Genomic DNA, 21,071 nt, shown 5'->3' with positions numbered 1-21,071 from the left:
TATTGCTTTCTGCAGTCTTTCATCATTCAAATTATATTCAGTTCTTCTATTCTTTCTGCCAAAATACATAACCTCACATTTCCCCAAATTCCCGCCGCCAAATTTAACCTGTCAACATCTCTCGGCAAACTCCTTGTATCCTCAGTGCTTGCCTCACCCATCCCACCTATTTTTGATGTTATTCACAAACTTGACTATAATACATTCACTTTTCTCTTTCAAGTCATTAATATATATTGTAAGTAATTGTGGCCTTAGCACTGACCCCTGTGGCATTCAACTAGTTACAGGCTGACATGCTGAAAATATCGCCCTCATTCTAACTCACTGCCTTCTATTAGTTAGCCAGTTCATGCTAATATACTGCCTTCAACACCATAGGCTCTTACCTTACTAAGTAGTCCAATGTATAGTACCTTATCAAACAGTTTCTGAAAATCCAAATATATTATATTCACTACTTTCAGTACAATTAGCACAGTATCCAGACAAGGGCAAATGTAATATACTCAAGTCTCACCTCAGTCACATCTTCTGCTTCGATGAGAGAATCCTTTCTGATATCTTATTCACCCCACTTTCCTTTTGCTACCTTTTTACTTGTTATGAGTGAGTATAGAAGGCTTTCAGATTTCATGTTAGCTGCTGGTCACTTCACATATTTTCTCTTCATTTTATTTCTCTTAATCCCTCTGCAATGTTTATTTAGTTTAGCTCTCTTTTCTATTATCAACTTGATGCAATTGCTCTACAATTGCTAAAAATGACAGCACCATATACTGGTTGCATTATAACATGCTCAAAACTAACAGAAATCAACAAATGTTTAATTTTACTGGCATCTCCCACACTTTTTGTTCATTTCCGCATGGCAACTTGTTCAAAAACAAAATTCTAGGGATTCATTTTTGATCTTTGGCTATAGGGAAAGACAGATAAATGCTACTTTCTGACTATCTGGTTGCCACAGTTACAGCTGCTTTATGTGGCTATTTGTAAATGCAACACTTAAAATTGCTCAATGTTTTGCTGAGCAAACATGCTCAATAATTGTTTGTTTAAGCAATCCCTCTGTTCCATTTTATTCCTGTATACATTAACCTATTTATACAACTCCATCTGGACAAAACAAGCTGCACATAGAGGAAACCGTTGTTAACTAAATAAAAATGCTCGTGACAATTTAAAAGGCTGCTAAAATTATAGAATGACTGGTAACTATGTACATACATAGATCATTTACCATTACAATGAATACTGCTTCAATTTATTCAGTAATAAGGATTTTTCAAACTCCCTCACCATTCTTAGAAATAATTCACTTTTGAAATATTAATGTAGCTTTCATTTCTTCAAGTATTTGAGCTGCACTGTCACTGAATCAATTTTAAATGTTACAATCTATTTGGAAATAAATTGAAGTTTAATTTTAGTGTATAATATTTTCATTGCTCCTGAGAATCTCACATTTTAAAATGTTAACAATCCAATTTATCATTTCAGCAATATTTTGAATAACTTGCTGGGTACAGCAGAAAAAAGGATACGGATATTGAAATTGTCAAGGGACGCTTCGGCTAAAGGAGTCAACATCCCAAACATTATGGGTTGAATTGCCTTTTCTTGTCCTAAAGTTGCAATACGCTCCCAAAGAGTTAGTTTACATCACACCACCGGAAACATCAAGTCTTTCAACAACTCAGGCATTTTTATCCTCATTACCACAAATGAATTTCCAAGAGATTAAAATGATTTAAAATGATTGCAATTCATCCTGAAGCAAGACTGAAGTTGAAAATTTATGGCAAAAGCAGCTATAAAAATAAAGGGAACCTCTGAATGGCCACCTTCTTCCTCAACCAAGGGTTCCCCAGCACCACTGTTGACAGGGCCCTCAACTAGGTCAGACCTATCGCCCCTACTTTGGCCCTCACCCCTTTCGTCCCTCCTACAACAGTGATAGGGTTCCCCTTGTCCTTAACTACCACTCCAGTCACATCCACATCCAAAAGATCATTAGCCACCATTTCTGCCCCCTCCAGATACATACCCCCACCTGTCCTGTCAGCCATCTGCAGGGATCGTTCCCTCTGGAACACCCTGGATCACTCTTCCTTCACTCCCAAAAAACCCCTCCACAGCACCTTCTCCTGCAATTGCCGAAAGTGTAACACCTGCCAACTTAGCTCTTCCCTCCTCGGTATCTAAGGCCCCAAACATACCTTCCAGATGAAGCAGCACTTTACTGGCACTGCACTCAATCTAGTCCACTGCACTGGTTGCTCACAATGTGGTCTGCTTTACACTGGAAAAGAAGCGCAGTCTGGTTGACTGCATCACAGAACACCTACATTCTGGCCACAAAAATGACCCTGAAATTCCAGTTGCCTGCCACTTTAACACACCACCCTGTTCCCTAGCCAATATCTGTGTGTCAGGCTTGCTGCAGTGCTCCAGCAAAGCTCAGCGTAAGCTGGAAGAACAACCCCTCATTTTCGGTTTGGGAAAGCCCGCAGCCTTCTGGACTCAATATAGAGTTCAGAAATATTAGGGTTTGAACTCTCCCACGTCCTAGCTCCCCAACCCCACACACCAGGCCTCATTATCACAGTCTGCAACCATTGTTAGCCACGTACAGTCTCCACTAACAGCTATTTATCCTCCTAGCCAGTCCGCTATCCACTCCTTTGTCTGTCCGACTGTTCTTCAGTTTCCTTGGACTTTATCTCTACCTATCACTTACTCGCTAACCCCCTCACCCCCATCCTATCTTCGGCATAAAACCAACATTTTCCTAGCTAACATCAGTTCTGAGGAAGGGTCACCAGGCCCGAAATGTTAACCTGCTGAGCTTTTCTAGCTATGTGTATAAAAAAGGAACTAACCTCCATGACAACAGAAAATCTTCTCATCCACAATGGCTGCGATGGGCAGACAGTTGAAGCAGTCTGTGAATGTTTTCCAAAGCTTGATATTAAAACGCCTCTTGCCTGTTTGGTTAAGAAAAAATAGCTCAGAGGAATTACATCTTTAATAATTGTTAATCAGTTGAAGTTTATCCCAGCACCCCTCATACAAAATCTCTAAGAGGAAATAATATTAAACAGACTGATTGAGATTTGAAACACATTGCTACAAGCTCTCTTTTGATTGTTTAAACTTCTACAACATGGAACAAAGTGTTTCATAACTTGGCCCCCTTATACCTGAGCCACTGCAATGTTGTCAATTACGTATCAGGAGAACATAATTCAAGCTCAACCAAAATTGGCCAGGATGCTTGAGTACTGAAATACTTAGCATTAACAACGATATCTTGTCTTCCATATCAAGTTCTTCCAAGTTAATCACGTGACATGCCTTTTTAGCATCAATCAGCTGAACATTAAACAAAAAAAAAATCAAGAGGGATCATTATGTAGGGGACAGTTTTTGATTAAGGAGCAGGTTTAATCAGGATTTGAGGGAAAAATATTTTCACCCAGAGGATGGCGTGTAGCTGGAACTCGATGCCTAAAAGGGTGGGAGAGGCAAGAGCTCTCAAGACATTCTAGTAGTATTTAGATGAGTAATTGAAACCTCTTAGCAGACAAGGCTATGTGCTGGAAAATGGTACAGGTATGTATCTCTTCATCCGAAATGCTTGGGACCAGCTGCTTTGTGGAAATCGGAATTTTACGGTTTTTGGAACTAATGTAGCGACCCCTGTAGGGTGCAGGGCAGCAACTCATAATCAAACATAAATACTGTACTGCAGCAAAAATGTATGAATACTCACACTAAGCGGGATAAATAAAGACTAGAAATACTACCACACTTTATTTATATAGTCTACTGATAAATGAAATTCATTGACCATAAATATTCAACAACAATTTATTTCCATACAAAACATTCCAATAAAAACATTCGGTAAAACTCAAACATACACAGCTTCAGCACTATGGCAGGTGGCAGTTTTATAAGGCTTCAAATGTCATTTGTCTCATTAACATAGATTCCTGTCTAAGCAATCTCTCTTTAATTGAGTAAATTGCCATAATCTCTTGCTCACTGATAAATGTATGTTGTTCAAGGCCAGCAATTAACTGATCACACATTTTCACCATATCAATGGAGACTTTTTCAACTGTGTTCACTAACTCAGCATCATCACTACTATCCTCATACTTATCTGTACAGGAACCTGTATTTAAAACCAGTTCAACAATGTTCCCATTGCTCAAGCAATGCACGACAGGCAGATTATTGTCGATGTTCAGCATTTCTTCAATGTCAGCTTCATGTAATTTATTTACACTTTCACCTGAAAAATTTTATACATAAGTAACAAGGCTTGCTATCATCTTTTTCTCTTCAGTGACATGATATCCTTCAAACTCTTCATCTGGAGGTTCATTTACAAGAAACATCGTTGTAGGCCAGAGTCTGTGCCAAGCATTTGTTAATGTTGCTTTATCAACATCATTCCAACTGCGTAAATGGCATCCTGAAGACAAGTCTTTCAGGAAGTCTTGAATTCCTACTTCTCTATTGACTGCAGCAAGAAGTTTAAAAAATAGTCTTTATAATTGCTCTCCTCAGAGCGTAGAACTCCTTGGTCACAAGGCTGTAATACCAATATCACATTGGGGGGGCAAGTAAATGCCAAACACATTACTTTTCACAAGTTGTTCAGCAGGGGGCTGTGCGGAGCAGTTGTCAAGGAACAATAACATTTTACACTATTCTTCCAGTCCAGTTTGTCTGCAATGAGCTCGTTCCGCTGGTACGAAGTGTTTACTGAACCAGTCGGAAAAATTTTTCGGGTTACCCATGCTTTCTTGTTTGCATAATAATGCACAGGCAAATTGTGTACACCTTTAAGACATCTCAGATGTTTGCTTTTCCTGATCACTGCCAATTTCACTGTGTGTACCTGCAGCATTGACACACCAAGAATAGTTAATCTGTCCTTAGTTTCCTTAAAACCTGTTGGTGTTCTCTCATTAGCTGTTGCTAATGTTTTTCTCAGGACAGCGCCAGTAGAGAGCTGTTTCATCAGCACTGTAAATTTGTTCAGGACTAAGGTTTTCATCAGATATCAGTTTGGCAAATTCACCAACAATTTTCAGCTGCTTAATGGTCAGCAGAAGCCTTTTTGCCACAGGTTTTCAGGTATTTCACACCATCACGCTTCTTGAATTTCTGCAGCCAACCTTCTAAATATTAACATTCGCCTTTAATGTTCAGTTTTTAAAGATATTTTCTAGCTTGTTTCAGAATCAAACCAGTCAGTGGCATATGTTCACTTCTTCGTTGTCTAATCCACTCCAGCACACGATTAAGATCTTCATTTTTTGCCCTATGCGGTGTTTTCCTATTTTTCATTACGGTCATCACTGTCACATTAAAACTTCAGTAACTTGTCTTTGTTTCTTCAAATCTTAGGCAGTGGTAGTTCCAACACCATGTTCTTCAGTAAGACGCCGCACAGCCACACCACAAACAAGCTTCTGCAATAACTCTACTTTCTGCATTATTGTTAATGACAGATGTTTCCTTTTCTTTATATTATTGTTAGCCAGAAATATACCTGGCTAGCAATAATTCCTGATGAAGGGCTTTTGCCCGAAACATCGATTTTCCTGCTCCTCGGATGCTGCCTGACCTGCTGTGCTTTTCCAGCACCACTCTGATCTAAACTCTGGTTTCCAGCATCTGCAGTCCTCACTTTTGCTGAGAGATATACCTGTGCCTCTTTTTGACATTTTCACTCAAATTTAACAATTTAACACAGTAAAAATACACAACTGGGCCATGCCGCCACATTGGTCGAGTGGGTGCAGCCTTCGCCCACCAAGAAAACCCGTTATGTTGCGGGGACACGACTGACGCTGCTCGCTCCATAACAACCTTCGGTTTTCGGAGCTTTTCGGTTTTTGGATGCTCGTAGAAAGGGATACGTACCTGTATTAAAATAAACAGATGCTTAATAGTTTCATGGACCCAATGGGCCCAAGGTAGTTTTTCTATGCTGTAAATGTTCTCAAACTCTCTAACTTTAAATAGCAAAAGGTATTGGGAGGATTATACCAGTATTGTTGTCCTGTTTCATTCCCCCCCCCCCCCCCCCCCCTCCACACGTAAGTCAAAGCAAAACGCTCAGAGACACAGTGTAGTTTTACCTCCTTCATCTTTATTCCAGACCCTGGAGAGAGAGAGAACGATCGCCCATGTGCACAGAGACATGAATTCACAGCAGTTTCCAAATGAATTGTATAGTTATTTTACAGGGAGGAGCATTCAGATAAGGCAACATACATATTAATTGAGTGATTGTTACAATCAGCGAGTGTCAATAGTAAAGATTAAGCCATCTGCTGTTATACAACGAAAAGCTGACTTCATATAATGAATACTTTTAACCTTGTTAAACAGACCTCACATACTGAATGTTTTGAATATTGTTAAATGGTTCTACATAGTGACTACTTTTCCGCCTTGTTAACCCATTACCCTTGCCTCCAGCAACCCATTGTTAACTCTATATCTGAGTTATCTGATCTGAGTCATGCTCAGCTGAACCTCCTATTTCAAAACAGTCAGAACTTAACTCTTTTCCTGCCTGCTTATACCCTAGCTCATTCTCACCAGAGTGAGATTATTTGTAACAGGAAAGGACAAACAGAAGGTTCAAGGTTGATCAAATATAAATCGTTAAAAATTACTGCAAGTTTTTGATAGAAGATATACAGCAAATCCAAACTATATGTAGAGTTTTCACAATGAAACATGCAACACATTTCAAAGAAGCATTATATAACAAAATACATCAAGCCATTAAAGGAAGTATCAAGAAAACCAAAAACTTGCTCAAGAAGGTAGGTTTTCCGAGTATTTTAAAAGGAAGAAAGTAGAGTAGAGAGGGAATTCCAAAGCACGATGCAATAGTAATTAATTGGACAGCCACCAACACTTGAGTGATTGAGAATGGAATGCTAAACAGCCCAGAATTGAAGGAGTGTAGATTTACAAGAAGGTTGTAATAGATATTTCAAAAAAAAGGATAGAGATTTAAATGTAAAGATGAAAATTTTAAGATTGAGGTATTGTTTACTCAGAAGCCATTATATATCAAAAAGCAGTTGTGATGGTGAATAGCACTTAGTGAGAGTAAGACACAGTCAATTGAGTTTCATGAGACTTTAAACTAATGGAGAGCAGAATGTGGAAGGCTTGTTGCCATTCCCTAACTGCCTTTGTGAAGCCAAGAGTGCACTACCTTCTGTTTAATGCAGAAGTTTCAGGGTCATTCGCTCCCTACTCTACATTATACTGCCAGCACTAGTGAAAGGTGAAGGAAGAGTCTAGAAGATGTGATTGTGACTTAGTCACCTTAGGTTTGCCTGCGAGAGGGGTCTCCAATTTGGCATAAGATTTTGCTAACGAGGACTCTGCAGGGTTGACTAGGTTGCTGATTTGTAAATTCAAGTGTAATGGTGGTTGTCCCAGTATCCAGCTGCATTCAATATTTTTTGGCTTGCAGGAGTTTTGAGTGAATTAATTTACTTGCTAGGCCATTTCAGAGGGCAGCTAACAGTCAATCATATTACGGAGAGCCTGGAGTCACATGTACACCAACAGATTACTTCCTTAAAGGACATTAGGAAACCAACTTGTTTTTAACTTCAATATTTCTATTACTTTCAAAAGTTAAACAAACAGGTGCCTGAACAAGATTCATTTGATGTCTTTTGCAAGGAAAAGGTGGGTGTGGGATTGAATTGTTCAGCTGCTTCTAAGATTCTCCCTCCATACAACAAGATTCTACAATTTTATATTCTTTGTATTCAAATAATTTTACTAAACAAATCAGTTGCAAATTTGAGTCCTGGATTGCTTTGTCTTATTGGGCTGTTCTTTAGTTGCTTTATGTAATCTGTCAACCTCCAACTTGGTGGAAGAGAACTTTCAGAGTTTTTCTTTTTTTTTTGAGTCCGTTGAGTCCCAGAATATTGAAGCAACTGAGTGAAACAATGAATGCTTTTTGTCCGCCAATATTCTGTTGCCAAGCACAAAACGACAACATGCAGCAAGAACCTTAACTTTCAAACCAAATGCAGGTATGATCTGTCATATTTGTATGGTGGTTAGTGGTTGAAGTAGACAGAATCAACTGGCTTTTGAAATGGAATATATATATTTAATTCCTCTTCAGATCTGTTAAAGAAGCACTCACTCAAGGGGCTAATTTAGATTTCTGGCAAAGAGCTACAAATATAGTGTAGGTTAGATGGGCTTGGATCGGCGCAACATCGAGGGCCGAAGGACCTGTACTGTGCTGTATTCTTCTATGTTCTATGTTCCATAACAATTAATTAATTGCAGTAAATCAAGTCCACCCTTTCCATTCCACAGAATCTCAATAGTTACGGTGCAGGAGCTGGCCATTCTGCCCATTGATCATGTACAGAGAAATCTCAATTATCCAGCATTCAATTAACCAAATTTCGGATTATCCAAACAAGATCGCAAGGTCCCGATGCTTGGCTAACTCGCTTATCCGGCACTTGATTAACCAAATGAAAGAATCCCCACTCATGTCTTTCGGATAGTTGAGCTGCCTCTGTACTAGCTTTTCAAACAAGCACCATTGCCTAGTGACAATTTCCTGCTTTTGCACACTTCTTCTTCGATTATTAAAAAAAATCTAACACCCTCTTAAATGTCTCAACTGAGCTTACCTGACAAGATTTCAGGCAGTGCACTCCATACTTTAACTACTCAATATGTGGAAAAACGTTCTCTCACCATGCTTGCATCTTTTGCTTGTCACTTCAAATACATGCCCTTGCATTCGTATTCCCTTTTCAAGAACGTTTTCTCCCCATTACTCTATCCAGCCCAAACTTGATTTTGAAAACCTCCAACAAATCTCCTCTTAGCCTTCTTCTCACCAAGGACAAAAACTCTAACTTCAATTTATCCTCAATAAAGCTTCCCATTTACAGAGTCACAGAGCTGTACAGCATGGAAACACACTCTTTGGTCCAAAACGTCCATGCCGACCTAAATTATCCTAAATTAATCTAGTCTTATTTGCCAGTGTTTGTCCCATATCCCTCTAAACTTTTTCTATTCAAATACCCATCCAGATGCCTTTTAAATGTTGTAATTGTACCAGCCTCCACCACTTCCTCTGGCAGCTCATTTCATACACATACCATCCACTGCGTGAAAAAGTTGCTGCTTAGGTCTCTTTCATATCCTTCCCCTCTCACCTTGAACCTATGCCTTCTACTTTTGGACTTCCCTATCCTGGGAAACGATCTTGGCTATTCATCCTATCCATGTCCCTCATGATTTTGTAAACTTCTATAAGGTCACTCCTTAGTCTCAGACGCTCCAGGGAAAACAGCCCCAGCCTGTTCAGCCTCTCCCTATAGCTCAAACCCTCCAGCCTTGGCAACATCCTTGTAAATCTTTTCTGAACCCTTTCAAGTTTTACAACATCGTTCCTATAGCTGGGAGACCAGAATTGTGTGCAGCATTCCAAAAGTGGCCTAACCAATGTTCAGTGCAGCCACGACATGATCTCCCAATGCCTGTACTCAATGCACTGACCAATAAAAGGAAGCATATCAAACACCTCCTTCACTATCCTGTCAACCTAGGGTTCTACTTTCAAGAAGCTGTAAACCTGCACTCTAAGGTCTTTGTCCAGCAACACTCCTTACGACCTTACCATTAAGCATACATGTCGTGTCCTGATTTGCCTTTCCAAAATACAGCACCTCACTTTTATCTAAATGAAACTCTATCTGCCACTCCTCAGCCCACTGGCCCAACTGATCAAGGTCCCATTGAACTGAGATAACCACCTTCGCTGACCAGTACACCTCCAATTTTGATGTCATCTGCAAATTTACTAACTATACCACCTATGTTCACATCCAAATCATTCATATAGAATGATGAAAAGCAGTGGACTCAGCACCGATCCTTGTGGCACACCATTGGTCACAGGCCTCCAGTCTGAAAAGCAACCCTCCACTATCACCGCCTGTATTCTACCTTTGAACCAATTCTGTATCCAAATGGCTAGTTCTCCCTGTATTCCACATGATCTAACCTTGCTAACCAGTTTACCATAAGGAATATAGAAACACAAATAAGCACAGGAGGTGGTTACTTGGCCCTTCGACTCTGTACCACTATTTAATACAATCGTGGCCTACTCCTGTACCCATTTTCTGTGTTTTTCTGTTAGACATGGTAAATTGGTTACCAAGGTTAGATCACGTGCAACACACAAAGTTATTCCCACCCTCTTTCCCATACCCTTCGACCCTTTTAGCCAAAAGAGCCATGTTCAGCTTCCTCTTGAAGATATCTAATGAACTGGCCCCAACAGCTTTCTGTGAGAGAGAAGTCTACAGATTCACAACTCGAAATTCTTCCTCATGTCAGTCCTGAATTGCTTACCTCTCATTCTTAGACTGTGATCCCTTTTCTGGACTTCCCCAACACTGGGAGCACTCTTCCCACATCTAGCCTGACCTGTCCAATCAGGATATTATTTGTTTCTGCGAGATCCATCCTCATTCTTCTAAATTCTAGCGAATATCAGCCCAGTCGATCCAGTCTTTCCTCATATGAGGATCCTACCATCATGGGAATCAGTCTGGTGAACCTTCACTGGACTCCCTCAATAACAAGAATGTCCTTCCTTATTGTAGGAGACCAAAACTACACACAATTCTCAAGGAATGACCTCACCAAGGCCCCGTATAACTGCGGCAAGAATCCTTACTTGGTTACTCAAATCCTCCTGCTATGAAGAAGAACATGCCATTAGCTTTCCTGCTGCATTTGCATACCAACCTTCAGTGACTGTTCCACCATGACACCCAGATCTCACTGTCTCTCACCTTTTCCTAAACTGCCACCATTGAAATTATAATCTGCCTTCCTGTTTTTGCAACCAAAGGGGGTAACCTCATTTATCCACATTATCTTGCATTTGCCCACTCAGCCAGTCTGTCCAAATCACCCTGCAGCCTCTTAGAATCCTCCTCACAGCACACACTGCCACCTAGCTTAGTGTCATTGGCAAATTTGGAGATATTGCATTCAATTCCTTCATCCAAATTGTTAATGTACCTTATATTGTGAACTTTGCTGAATGCCTTACTGAAGTCCATACATATCACGTCCACTGCTCTGCGCTCATCAATCCTCTTCATCACTTATTCAAAAATCTCAATCAAGTCAGTGAGACACTATTTCCCACACAAAGGTCTGGAACAATTCTTGTAAATTGCTTCTGCATTCTCTCCAATGCATTTCCGACCAAAGGAGTTACTTATTAACAATTAGGAGAATCTACTGGAATAGTGAACAGTGAAGTTGAAGGGAATAGACAATCCCGAGGAACCATCTCCCAGCAGTTGGCTCCACAACATCAGAGACTTGGGCACCAGCCATCTGGCTATGCTTTCGCTCCATGACATTCGCGGTTGCTGGCATGAGAAGAGTAATGGAGAATTTCAGAGTTCACAAATAGATAAGGGTCTTAATATAGTAATCGAATGATCTACAGAATGAGAAACAACCATAACCCTTCACAAACTAATGAAACAACCAAGGATTGGCATTCACCCATGCCACTCGATCAAAATAAATTGTACTACTGCATAAAACAAAAATGGTTTCTACGATTAAAATGTTAAAAATCTGACATGAGTGCGCAAAATTGTTTAATTCTGAATGTAAGTTAGGAAAATTCTAAAGCTGGAACTGTGAAACAATGAGTAGGGCTAAGGGAAGGCCTGTTACAGAATGGCACTCGGTAAATTACACCTCCAGAAAGTTAGCACAGATAGCAGCTGAAATCTCCCAGGTTGTTACAATTGTGTGACTTGGTAACTGAAATCTCTAAATTCAATAACACAAAGTATGATATTTAGTTTAGTTGGAAGGACCACATATCAGTGTTTGTGGCCAAAATCAACTCAGAGGAAGTTCCTATTACACTCCTACCCAAGACTGGCTGTGGTGATTCTTGTATATTACGGGTAAGAATTCTTGAGAATAGCTAAATATTTACTGAAGTTTCCATTTGACAGAATCATTTCATGGCAGCTCACAAGTATGAGTAGCACTGAGAAAGGGGAAATGGATAACACTGAACGGCAAGGAAGGGGTGGACAACATTAAGGGGAAAGGAGCAAAAAAAAAGGAAGGAACAATGCTTTTGAGCATGGAAGAAAGAAGAATGCCAGTGTCAGTTGGATTGTATTGGGAGGGGTGGAGTGAAATAGAGAAATGGCAGGTGGGCATAGGAGGGGGGATAGAGTGGCAACTTGAAATCAGTGGAAAGGTAAATGAAACTGGTGACAGAAAAAGCAAAGCTGACTGGATTAAAAAAAAGTGCACCATATGTGATCAGCAATGAAAATAATCAGGTGAAAGAGAAAAGTAGCAGTATGAATTTTAATGGTTGGCACGAGTGTTTCAAGTTAGCTAACAGTGACGCTGCACCCCAACCAAATTTGCATCTCTGAATCGAACTATAATTGGAAGTGTGGAAAAAGAGGCAATGGTGTGGACACAAATCAGAGTGCTTAGATATACCAGTTAATCTTTTTAAAATTCTCTTATAAGATGTGGATGTCTCTGGCTAAGCCAGCATTTATTGCCCAACCCTGACTGTCTCAGAACAGTTAGGAGTCAACCACATTGCTGTGGGTTTAGAGTCATGTAAGCCGGACCAGGCAAGGACGGCAGATTTCCTTCCCTAAAGTACATTAGTGAAACAGAAAGGTTCTTCCTGACAATCAATAGTGGATTCGTGGTCATCATTAAACCCTTACTTTTTCCACAAGCTTAAGTTTTCGGATTTCCTTTCAGTTTTTTTAAAAAATCTCTCCAATTAAACTATGGGATGTTAGGTGCACTTACAGCTCAAATGAGAGTCAAGAGTTGCACAACACAGAAACAAGCTCTTCAGTCCCACTCGCCCATGCTGACCAGATATCCTAAATTAATGGAGTCCCATTTGCCAGCATTTGGCCCACATCCTTCTTCTCTTCCTATTCATGAATGCATCCAGATGCCTTTTAAGTGTTGTATTTGTACCAGCCTCAACCACTTCCTATGGCAGCTCATTCCACGCACACATTACCCTTTGCATGAAGAAGTTGCTCCTTAGGTCTCTTTTATATCTTCCCTTCTCACCTTAAATCTGCGCCCTCTAATTTTGGACTCCCCTACTCTTGGGGGAGGTGGGGGGGGGGGGGGGGGGGGGGGGGGGAGGGGAAAGAGAGCTCTTGGCTATGCACCCTATCCATGCCCCTCATGATTTTGTAAACCTCTATAAAAGTCACCCCTAGCCTCAGATGGTCCAGGTAAAATAGCCCCAGCCTATCCAGCCTCTCCTTATAGGTCAAACCCTACTCCCTACTTCCACTCCTTCCCTTACTTTCTGAAATGCTTGTCATATTGTACGCCTGGTCCCTGGCTCCCTGTCCTCTGCAAAAAGTAGGTATCACCTCTGGGAGCTACAGCAATTAACTGGCCACTTCATAACTTTAAGGCAGACAAGCTTCCAGAAGCCAGTCCTGCTCCTGACCCTTCTTCCACCCAAAATTCCAGGCTTTTAGAGAGTGGGTTTGTAGGCAGTAGGAAGACCCTTTCCCAAGCCCACCACATTCAAGCCTGTCAAGGCAGGCGAATGTAAAACTCAGCTGTGGCTGCCAATGTCAGTGCCCTAACCAAAACCCAATAAAGGCTGCACAACATAAAACATTAGCATGACATCTTATGACAGGAAAAGATCCACTAGCCCATCAAGACTTTCTCACATTATGAGGGCCAGCTGGATCATTGACTAAATGCTCCCTCTCTCACTGTGACGACTTGCCTCATGTCAAGACTATTAACAAAGCCATTCCCAGTTTTCTTTTTTTTGCGTGTAAACTTTCATGAACCTGTTAACTTCTGCTTTGTTAGCACGTGGAAGTAAACTTGCAGCTTTTAGAAACAAGCTGTTCTTTTTTAAATTCTTTCACAGGATATAGACACAGCTGGCATGCACTGTATTTTATATCTGCCCCTGATTGCTCACAATGTGACAGTGAGCCATCTTCCACAACAGCTGCAGTCCACATGGTGCAGAAATACCTACTGGTCCTTGGGGAGGGAGGGAGGGAATTCTAGGATTTTCACTCAGCATATCATATTCCTGACCTTACAGATGGTGGACAGGTTTTGGACAGTCAAGATAAAAGTTGCTTACGGAAGCATTTCCACTTTCTGACCAACTCTCCTAAAGTTTGTGCATGGCTGGTCCAGTTCGGGTTCTGGACAATGATAATCCACTTCCCTATGATCAATATCCTGGAGTTCAGCTGTGATAGTGCCATTGAACAAAGGAGATGGGCACTTGTATGATGCAAATGTTACTTGCCATTTATCAGGCTGTGTCTGAGTGTTGTCCTTTTTTTTGGGTGCATATGGACGTGGACTTTTGCAGTACCTGTGAATGGCACTGAAGTAATTGCACTTTACAGAATGACATCTTATTGCAAAAATTTAACATTTTGACTCAAACCTCTGAAATGAAGAATTCTGGAATAACAGACTAGATACAGTTACAGTAAGACAAATCTGACAGATTTTGATATGATGCCAGTTGATGGTAGTTCCAGACAAATCAAATGCCAGAGTGAACCATGGCTGGATATACTACAAGCTTTATTGTGCTTTTTGTTTACTGTGGTAGACAGTCACAAGAGGCTGCCAACGTTTTTTTAACAGTGGAATAACAAGTTTATTATGCAAAAGAAAGACACAAATCGTATCATAATATACAGAAACCACTGAAACAATTTGACTGGAAGTATCGAAAAAAAAGTTATCCATTTTATTCCCCAGCAATACCTTTACAGATACATACATCTCTAAAAACCTACCCTGATCGCCATACTAAAGCTTCTTGCTGAGCTGACAGGGTTATAATCAGCTCCTTTTCAGCAAATTGCTATACATTCACTAGGTACATTCTTCAGGGAATCTCTCTCGCCCAGATATCCTGAAAACAAACTAAGTGACTTTATTAGTTAGCCCTAAATGCACTGAACATTTTAAATTTCTTTCTCTGACACCTCCACAGCCTTCTGTAGCTTTCTTTAGAATTCTAAGCACAAGATCTCTCTCTAGCCCTGACCACTTGAAGACTGCTAATAATAGAACATCTGCTGTTGTGGTTCTCTTCTCCCCCTGAAAGAACCTGCTTCTGGCGTACTTTTTCCCCCCTCTGATGTTTCAAAAACGTAAGTCAGAAAAGACCTGAGCAATTATCTAATCAATAATCAATTTTTCCATCACTTTACAACCCAAGTTCTTTAAAAAAATTCATTGTTATAAAGATTCATAAATGGAACACAAGAATAAATAGAACGAGTAAAGAGAATTAGCTCATCATGTCCATGCTGGATCTTTAAGAGGTACTCTATCACACTCCATGTTTCTCATTCAAACAAGCAGCAGCAAGTCATTCAGACCCTTCAGCCTGCTCCACCATTCAATAAGGTCATGGCTGATCAAACTAATCTTAAATCTGCATTCATGGCTCCTTCAGTAACCTTTCACCCCCTTATCAAAGAACGTATCCATCTCGGTCTTAAAAATATTCAAGGACTCTGCTGCCAGCAACTTTCCAGGAAGGGAGTTCCAAAGACTCTCAGCCAGAGAGAAATTCTCCTCATTGCTACATTAAAAATTAGTGGTTTCCCATTTAAACTACTCATCCCCTGATTTAGATTTTTCCATTGGAAAAAACATCCTCCCCACATCTCCTCTGCTAAAACTCCTCAGGATATTTCAATCAAATTTCCTCATTGGTCTAAACTGCAAGAGATAAGCCTAGACTAACTTTTCCTTATTAGACAACCTATGTATCCCAGGTATTAGTCTGATAAACCTTCTCTCAACCAGCTCCAAAATATTTACATTCTTCCTTAAAAAAGGCATCTAACACTGTGCCCCAGAAGTAGTTTTACTGATGCCACGTATAACTTAAGTATAACCTAAATTTTATATTCAGTTTCCCTGATGATAAATGATAATATTCCAATATATTTTCTGATTACTTGCTGTACTTGCATACTAATCTTCTGTGATTCATGCGTTAGGACATCAGGATAACATTGCATCTCTGAGTCCAGAAATGGCTCAAAAGTCAAAGGCAGAGGATGGCGGTGGAGGGTTGCTTTTCAGACTGAAGGCCTGTGTCCAGCAGTGTGCCACAAGGATCAAGGCTGTGTCCACTGCTTTTTGTCATTTATATACATGATTTGGATGTGAACGTAGATGGTATGGTTAGTACGTTTGTAAATGACACCTAATTTGGAAGTGTTAGTGGACAGCGAAGAAGGTACAACAGGATCTTGATCAGTCGGGTTCATGGACTGAGGAGTGGCAGATGGAGTTTAATTTAGATAAATGGGAGGTGCTGCATTTTGGAAATGTAAATCAGGGCAGGACTTACACACATAATGGTAAGGTCCTGGGGAATGTTGCTGAACAAAGTGACATTGGGGTGCAAATTAATAGTTCCTTTAAAGTGGAATTGCAGGTAGATAGGATGGCAAAGGAGGCTTTTGGTATGCTTGCCTTTGTTGGTCAGCACAGAGTACAGGAGTTAGGAGGTCATGTTGGAGCTGTACAGGACATTGGTTAGGCCACTTTTGAGATACTGCATGTAATTCTGGTCTCCCTGATATCGGAAGGATGTTGTGAAACTTTGAAGGATTCAGAAAAGACTCAAGGATGTTGCCAGGGTTGGAGGGTTTGAGTTATAGGAAGCGGCTGAATAGGCTGGGGCTGTTTTATCTGGAGTGTCAGATACTGAGGAGTGACCGTATACAGGTTTATAAAATCATGAGGGGTATGGATAGGGTGAATAGACAAGTGATTTCCCTGGGGTAGGGGAGTCCAGAACTACAGGGCACAGATTTAAGGTGAGAGGGGAAAGATTTAAAAGGGACCTAAGGGGCAACTTTTTCATGGTACATGTATGGAAGGAGCTACCAGAGGACGTGGGAGGAGGCTGGCACACTTACAACATTTAAAAGGCACCTGGATAGAGTGATTAGGAAGAGTTTAAGAGGGATATGGGCCAAATGCTGACAAATGGGACTAGATTATTCAAGGCTATCTGGTTGGCATGGAAGAGTTGGACCGAAGGGTCTGTTTCCAATTCTGTACAGCCCTGTGACTCTACAATATCTCATCATTTCAAGTTCTTTTATTCTTCCTGTCAAAATGGATAATTTTTGCATTTTTTCATTGTACCATATCTTTACCCACTCACATAACTTATCTTTTTGTATCCTCATTTTCTCTTCACACCTTGCTTTGCTACCTATGTTGACTGCTAACGTTGTAAACATATGTTCCATCCTTCATTCAAGCCTATTATATAAATTCTAAACAAATAATTGAAGTCCTAATCCCAATTCTTGTGACATACGACTTAGTCATTCAGCACAGAAACAGATCTTTTCATCCAACCAGTCCATGCTGACCATAATCCCAAACTGAGTTACTCCCACTGGCTGCACTCGGCCCATATCCCTCCAAACATTTCTTATTCATGTACTTATCCAAACGTCTTTTAAACACTGTAACAGTATCAGTATCTACTACTTCCTCTGAAAGTTGATTCTACATGCGAATCTGTGCTTTTCCCAAAAAAATTGCCCCTCATGTCCTTTTTAAAATCTTTCTCCACTTATCTTAAAAACATGCCGTCTGGTCTTGAAATTTTTTTTTTAAGAATCCCTACAGTGTAGGAACAGGCCCTTCAGCACAAGTCCACACCGACCTTCTGAAGAGTAACCCACCCAGACCCATTCCCCATACCCTAGCACAGCCAATTCATCTGACCTGCATGTCATTTGAACTGTGGGAGAAAATCAGAGCACCCAGAGGAAACCCACGCAGACACAGGAAGAATGTGCAAACTCCACACAGACAGTCGTCTGAGGCTGCAATCAAACCTGGATCGCTGGCGCTGTGACGTAGCAGTGTTAACCAGTGAGCCACTGTGCCACCCCACCTTTTCTATACCTTCATGATTTTATAAACCTCTATAGGGTCACCCCATAACCCCCTATGCTCTAGTGAAAAAAGTCTCAGCCTATCTTGTAAACGTCTTCTCCATGTTACCAAATGCATTCAAGTCCTTTCCGCCTATCTAGCCTCTCCTTAGAACTCAAACTCTCCATTCCCAACCACCACCTGATAAATCTTTTCCAAACCCTCTCCAGCTTAGTAATATCTTTCCTCTAACAGGGCGAACAGAGCTGGACACAGTACTCCACAAGAGGCCTCCCCAATGTCTTGAACAACCACAACATGACGTCCCAACTGCTGTACTTGTTGCATTTTGTCAACCTGAAGGTCCATTTATGCCTGTTAGTCTCCAATCTTCTATCCATACCAATTTGCAATCCCCTACACCATTAAACTTTCCACAACAATCTTTGATGCATTTTATCAAGTGCCTTCTGCAGTAATGCAGTACATCTAACAGATCTTCTTATCCATAGTATGTTACTTCCTCAAAGAACTCTACTGAATTGGGTTAAATACAATTTCCCTTTCACAAAATCATGCTAATTACCCTTTAACGATGATTAAGTGCCCTGCCAGAACTTTTTAAAAATAGCTTCTAACATTTTCCCTACCACAGATGTCAATCTAACTCACTGTACTTTCCTACTTTGTTTCCATCTCTTCTTGATCAAAGGAGTTACATTCACTGTCTTAAGTCCAATGCGAAAGGTCCCAAAACAAAAGGGCTTTGAAAATATTTCTTGTAACCGTACCTTTTTTTATATATAATTACCCAATTAAATTTTGAAAGCCATGTTACATCTAACACATTGAGTCAGTGTATTCTAATATCCTATTAGCAGCATAAAATGACTGTTTTTCTCCCAGTGGTTAGCACTGCTGCCTCACAGCGCCAGAGACCTGGGTTCAATTCCCGACTCAGGCGACTGACTGTGTGGAGTTTGCACGTTCTCCCAGTGTCTGCGTGGGTTTCCTCCCACAGTCCAAAGATGTGCAGGTCAGGTAAATTGGCCATGCTAAATTGCCCGTACTGTTAGGTAAAGGGGTAAATGTAGGGGAATGGAGGGGGTTGCGCTTCGGCGGGTCGGTGTGGACTTGTTGGGCCGAAGGGCCTGTTTCCACACTGTAAGTAATCTAATGTAATCTAAAAGTAAGTTGAAATCAATTAAAAAATCAATGATGACAGTATGGTGGGTGAATGGACCCATCCTGGCTCATGCAGCGGGATGGTATTCGAATACACGACATATTGGGACTCAAGTCCAACATCTTTTTCCCGATAAGGGAACAAAAAAGGGTGATGACATCAAGGCTGTCAATGTGGTACACAGAGTTCCAAAAGGTGTTCGATAGTGCTCAAGTCTGTTGCATGACGAAACTGAGATAGTAGTAACGTGGATACAAAATTGGCTGACTGATAAGAAGCAGCAATAAATTTAATGGGTAGATGTCAAGCCAAAGAAAAAATGGCAGTAGCGGCCCCCCGAGGAGTTGGAACCCTTACTTCGCCTGGCTGTCTGCATTTATTTTATATATAAATAATGTAGGTCTTAATACACAGTGGGTAATTTTGCAGATTACTAAATATGGGGAGAATTCTAAACGGTCAGGAGGGTAGCTTTGGAACTTGACAAGTCAGAGGAATGAGCAGAGAAGTAGCAGACGACGTTCAATGTAGAGAAGCGAGGCCATACATTTTGGTACAATGAACATGAACAGATAATACAAAATAGTAGGCACTGAAGAGTGTGCGAGAGGAGAGACCCCTACATGTACATCTGCATAAGTTAAAAGGTGAGAGGAAAGGCAGAGAGAAAATAATAAGCATACAGTATTTTGGATTGCAATAATACAGATGCCGAATTAATCTTTTGTGATTCACACTCTAGGACAACCAGATACCTCTACAATATCTCACCATTTAGATAATACTTACTTATTTTACTTTTCTGGCCAAATGGATAATTTTGCATTTTTTCACATTATAGCCCAAAGTCACATCTTCACCTACTCACTTAAAGCTGAACCCACATAAGACCTCCCCAGGAGTGCTGTGCATAATTCTGGGACCATATCTTAGAAAGGACTTGAATGTATTTGGTAAAATGGAGAAGAGGTTTACAAGAATGGTTCCAGGGTTAAGGGGAGGGAGTAAGGTGTGTACGACAGATGGGGATAGAGCCCCAAGAAAGAGAAAAACCACTGGACAGAGAAAGAAATGGATAACGATCTGGCTAGGAACAAGAACACCACGGCACAGGAACAGGCCCTTCAGCCCTCCAAGCCTGCACCGACACATTTTGGTCTTTCCATACTAAAACTGTCCTCACTTACAGGATCTGTACCCCACTATTCCCTTCCGATTCATGTATTTGTCCAGATGCTTCTTGAGTGCTGCTATTGTGTCTACTTCCACCACCTCATTTGGCAATGCATTCCAGGTATGCAACACCCTTTGCACACCTGCCTTGCACACTTTCCCCCCCTCACACTAGAGCCCGTGTCCCCCAGTAACTGACCCCTCAACACTGGGGGAAAAAGCCCCATACTTTCCATTCTATCCATGCCATTCACGATCTTATGAACTTCTATCAGGTCTCCCCATAACCTCCTGCATATCAGTGAAAATGAACCCAGTCTAGCCAACCTTTTGTCATGGATAAAAATCCCCCATAACAGGCAACATCCTGGTAAACCTATTCTGTACCCTCTCCAAAGCATCCACATCCTTCTGGTAGTGATATGACCAGCACTGTAAGCAATGTTCCCCCAAGTATGGCCTAACTAAAGTTCAATAAAGCTGCAGCATAACTTGGCTATCCTTATACTCAATGCCCTTTCCAACAAAGGCAAGCATGCCATGGGCCTTTCTTACTACCTTACCTACCTGCTCTGCCACCTCAGTGATCTGTGGACCTGTATATCCACATCCCTCTGCATATCAA

The 21,071-nt window shown here is 40.9% G+C and overlaps 1 protein-coding gene across 1 annotated transcript in view; it reads right to left on the bottom strand.

Annotated features, from left to right (window-relative positions):
- The window catches only part of LOC122548493 (serine/threonine-protein phosphatase PP1-beta catalytic subunit), a 113,719-nt gene that overhangs the window by 28,548 nt on the left and 64,100 nt on the right, over positions 1 to 21,071 (bottom strand). Inside the window, exon 4 of the mRNA XM_043687219.2 lies at positions 2,886 to 2,990. Within this exon, the coding sequence (XP_043543154.1) occupies positions 2,886 to 2,990 (105 nt within the window). The remainder of the gene's footprint in view (positions 1 to 2,885; positions 2,991 to 21,071) is intronic.

This window comes from Chiloscyllium plagiosum, unplaced genomic scaffold (genome assembly GCF_037043375.1).
Source record: "Chiloscyllium plagiosum isolate Xiang-an unplaced genomic scaffold, Cpla_swu_hap1 HiC_scaffold_3, whole genome shotgun sequence".
NCBI classification, from domain to species: Eukaryota; Metazoa; Chordata; class Chondrichthyes; order Orectolobiformes; family Hemiscylliidae; genus Chiloscyllium; species Chiloscyllium plagiosum.
This window is presented reverse-complemented; position numbering and strand designations above follow the sequence as displayed.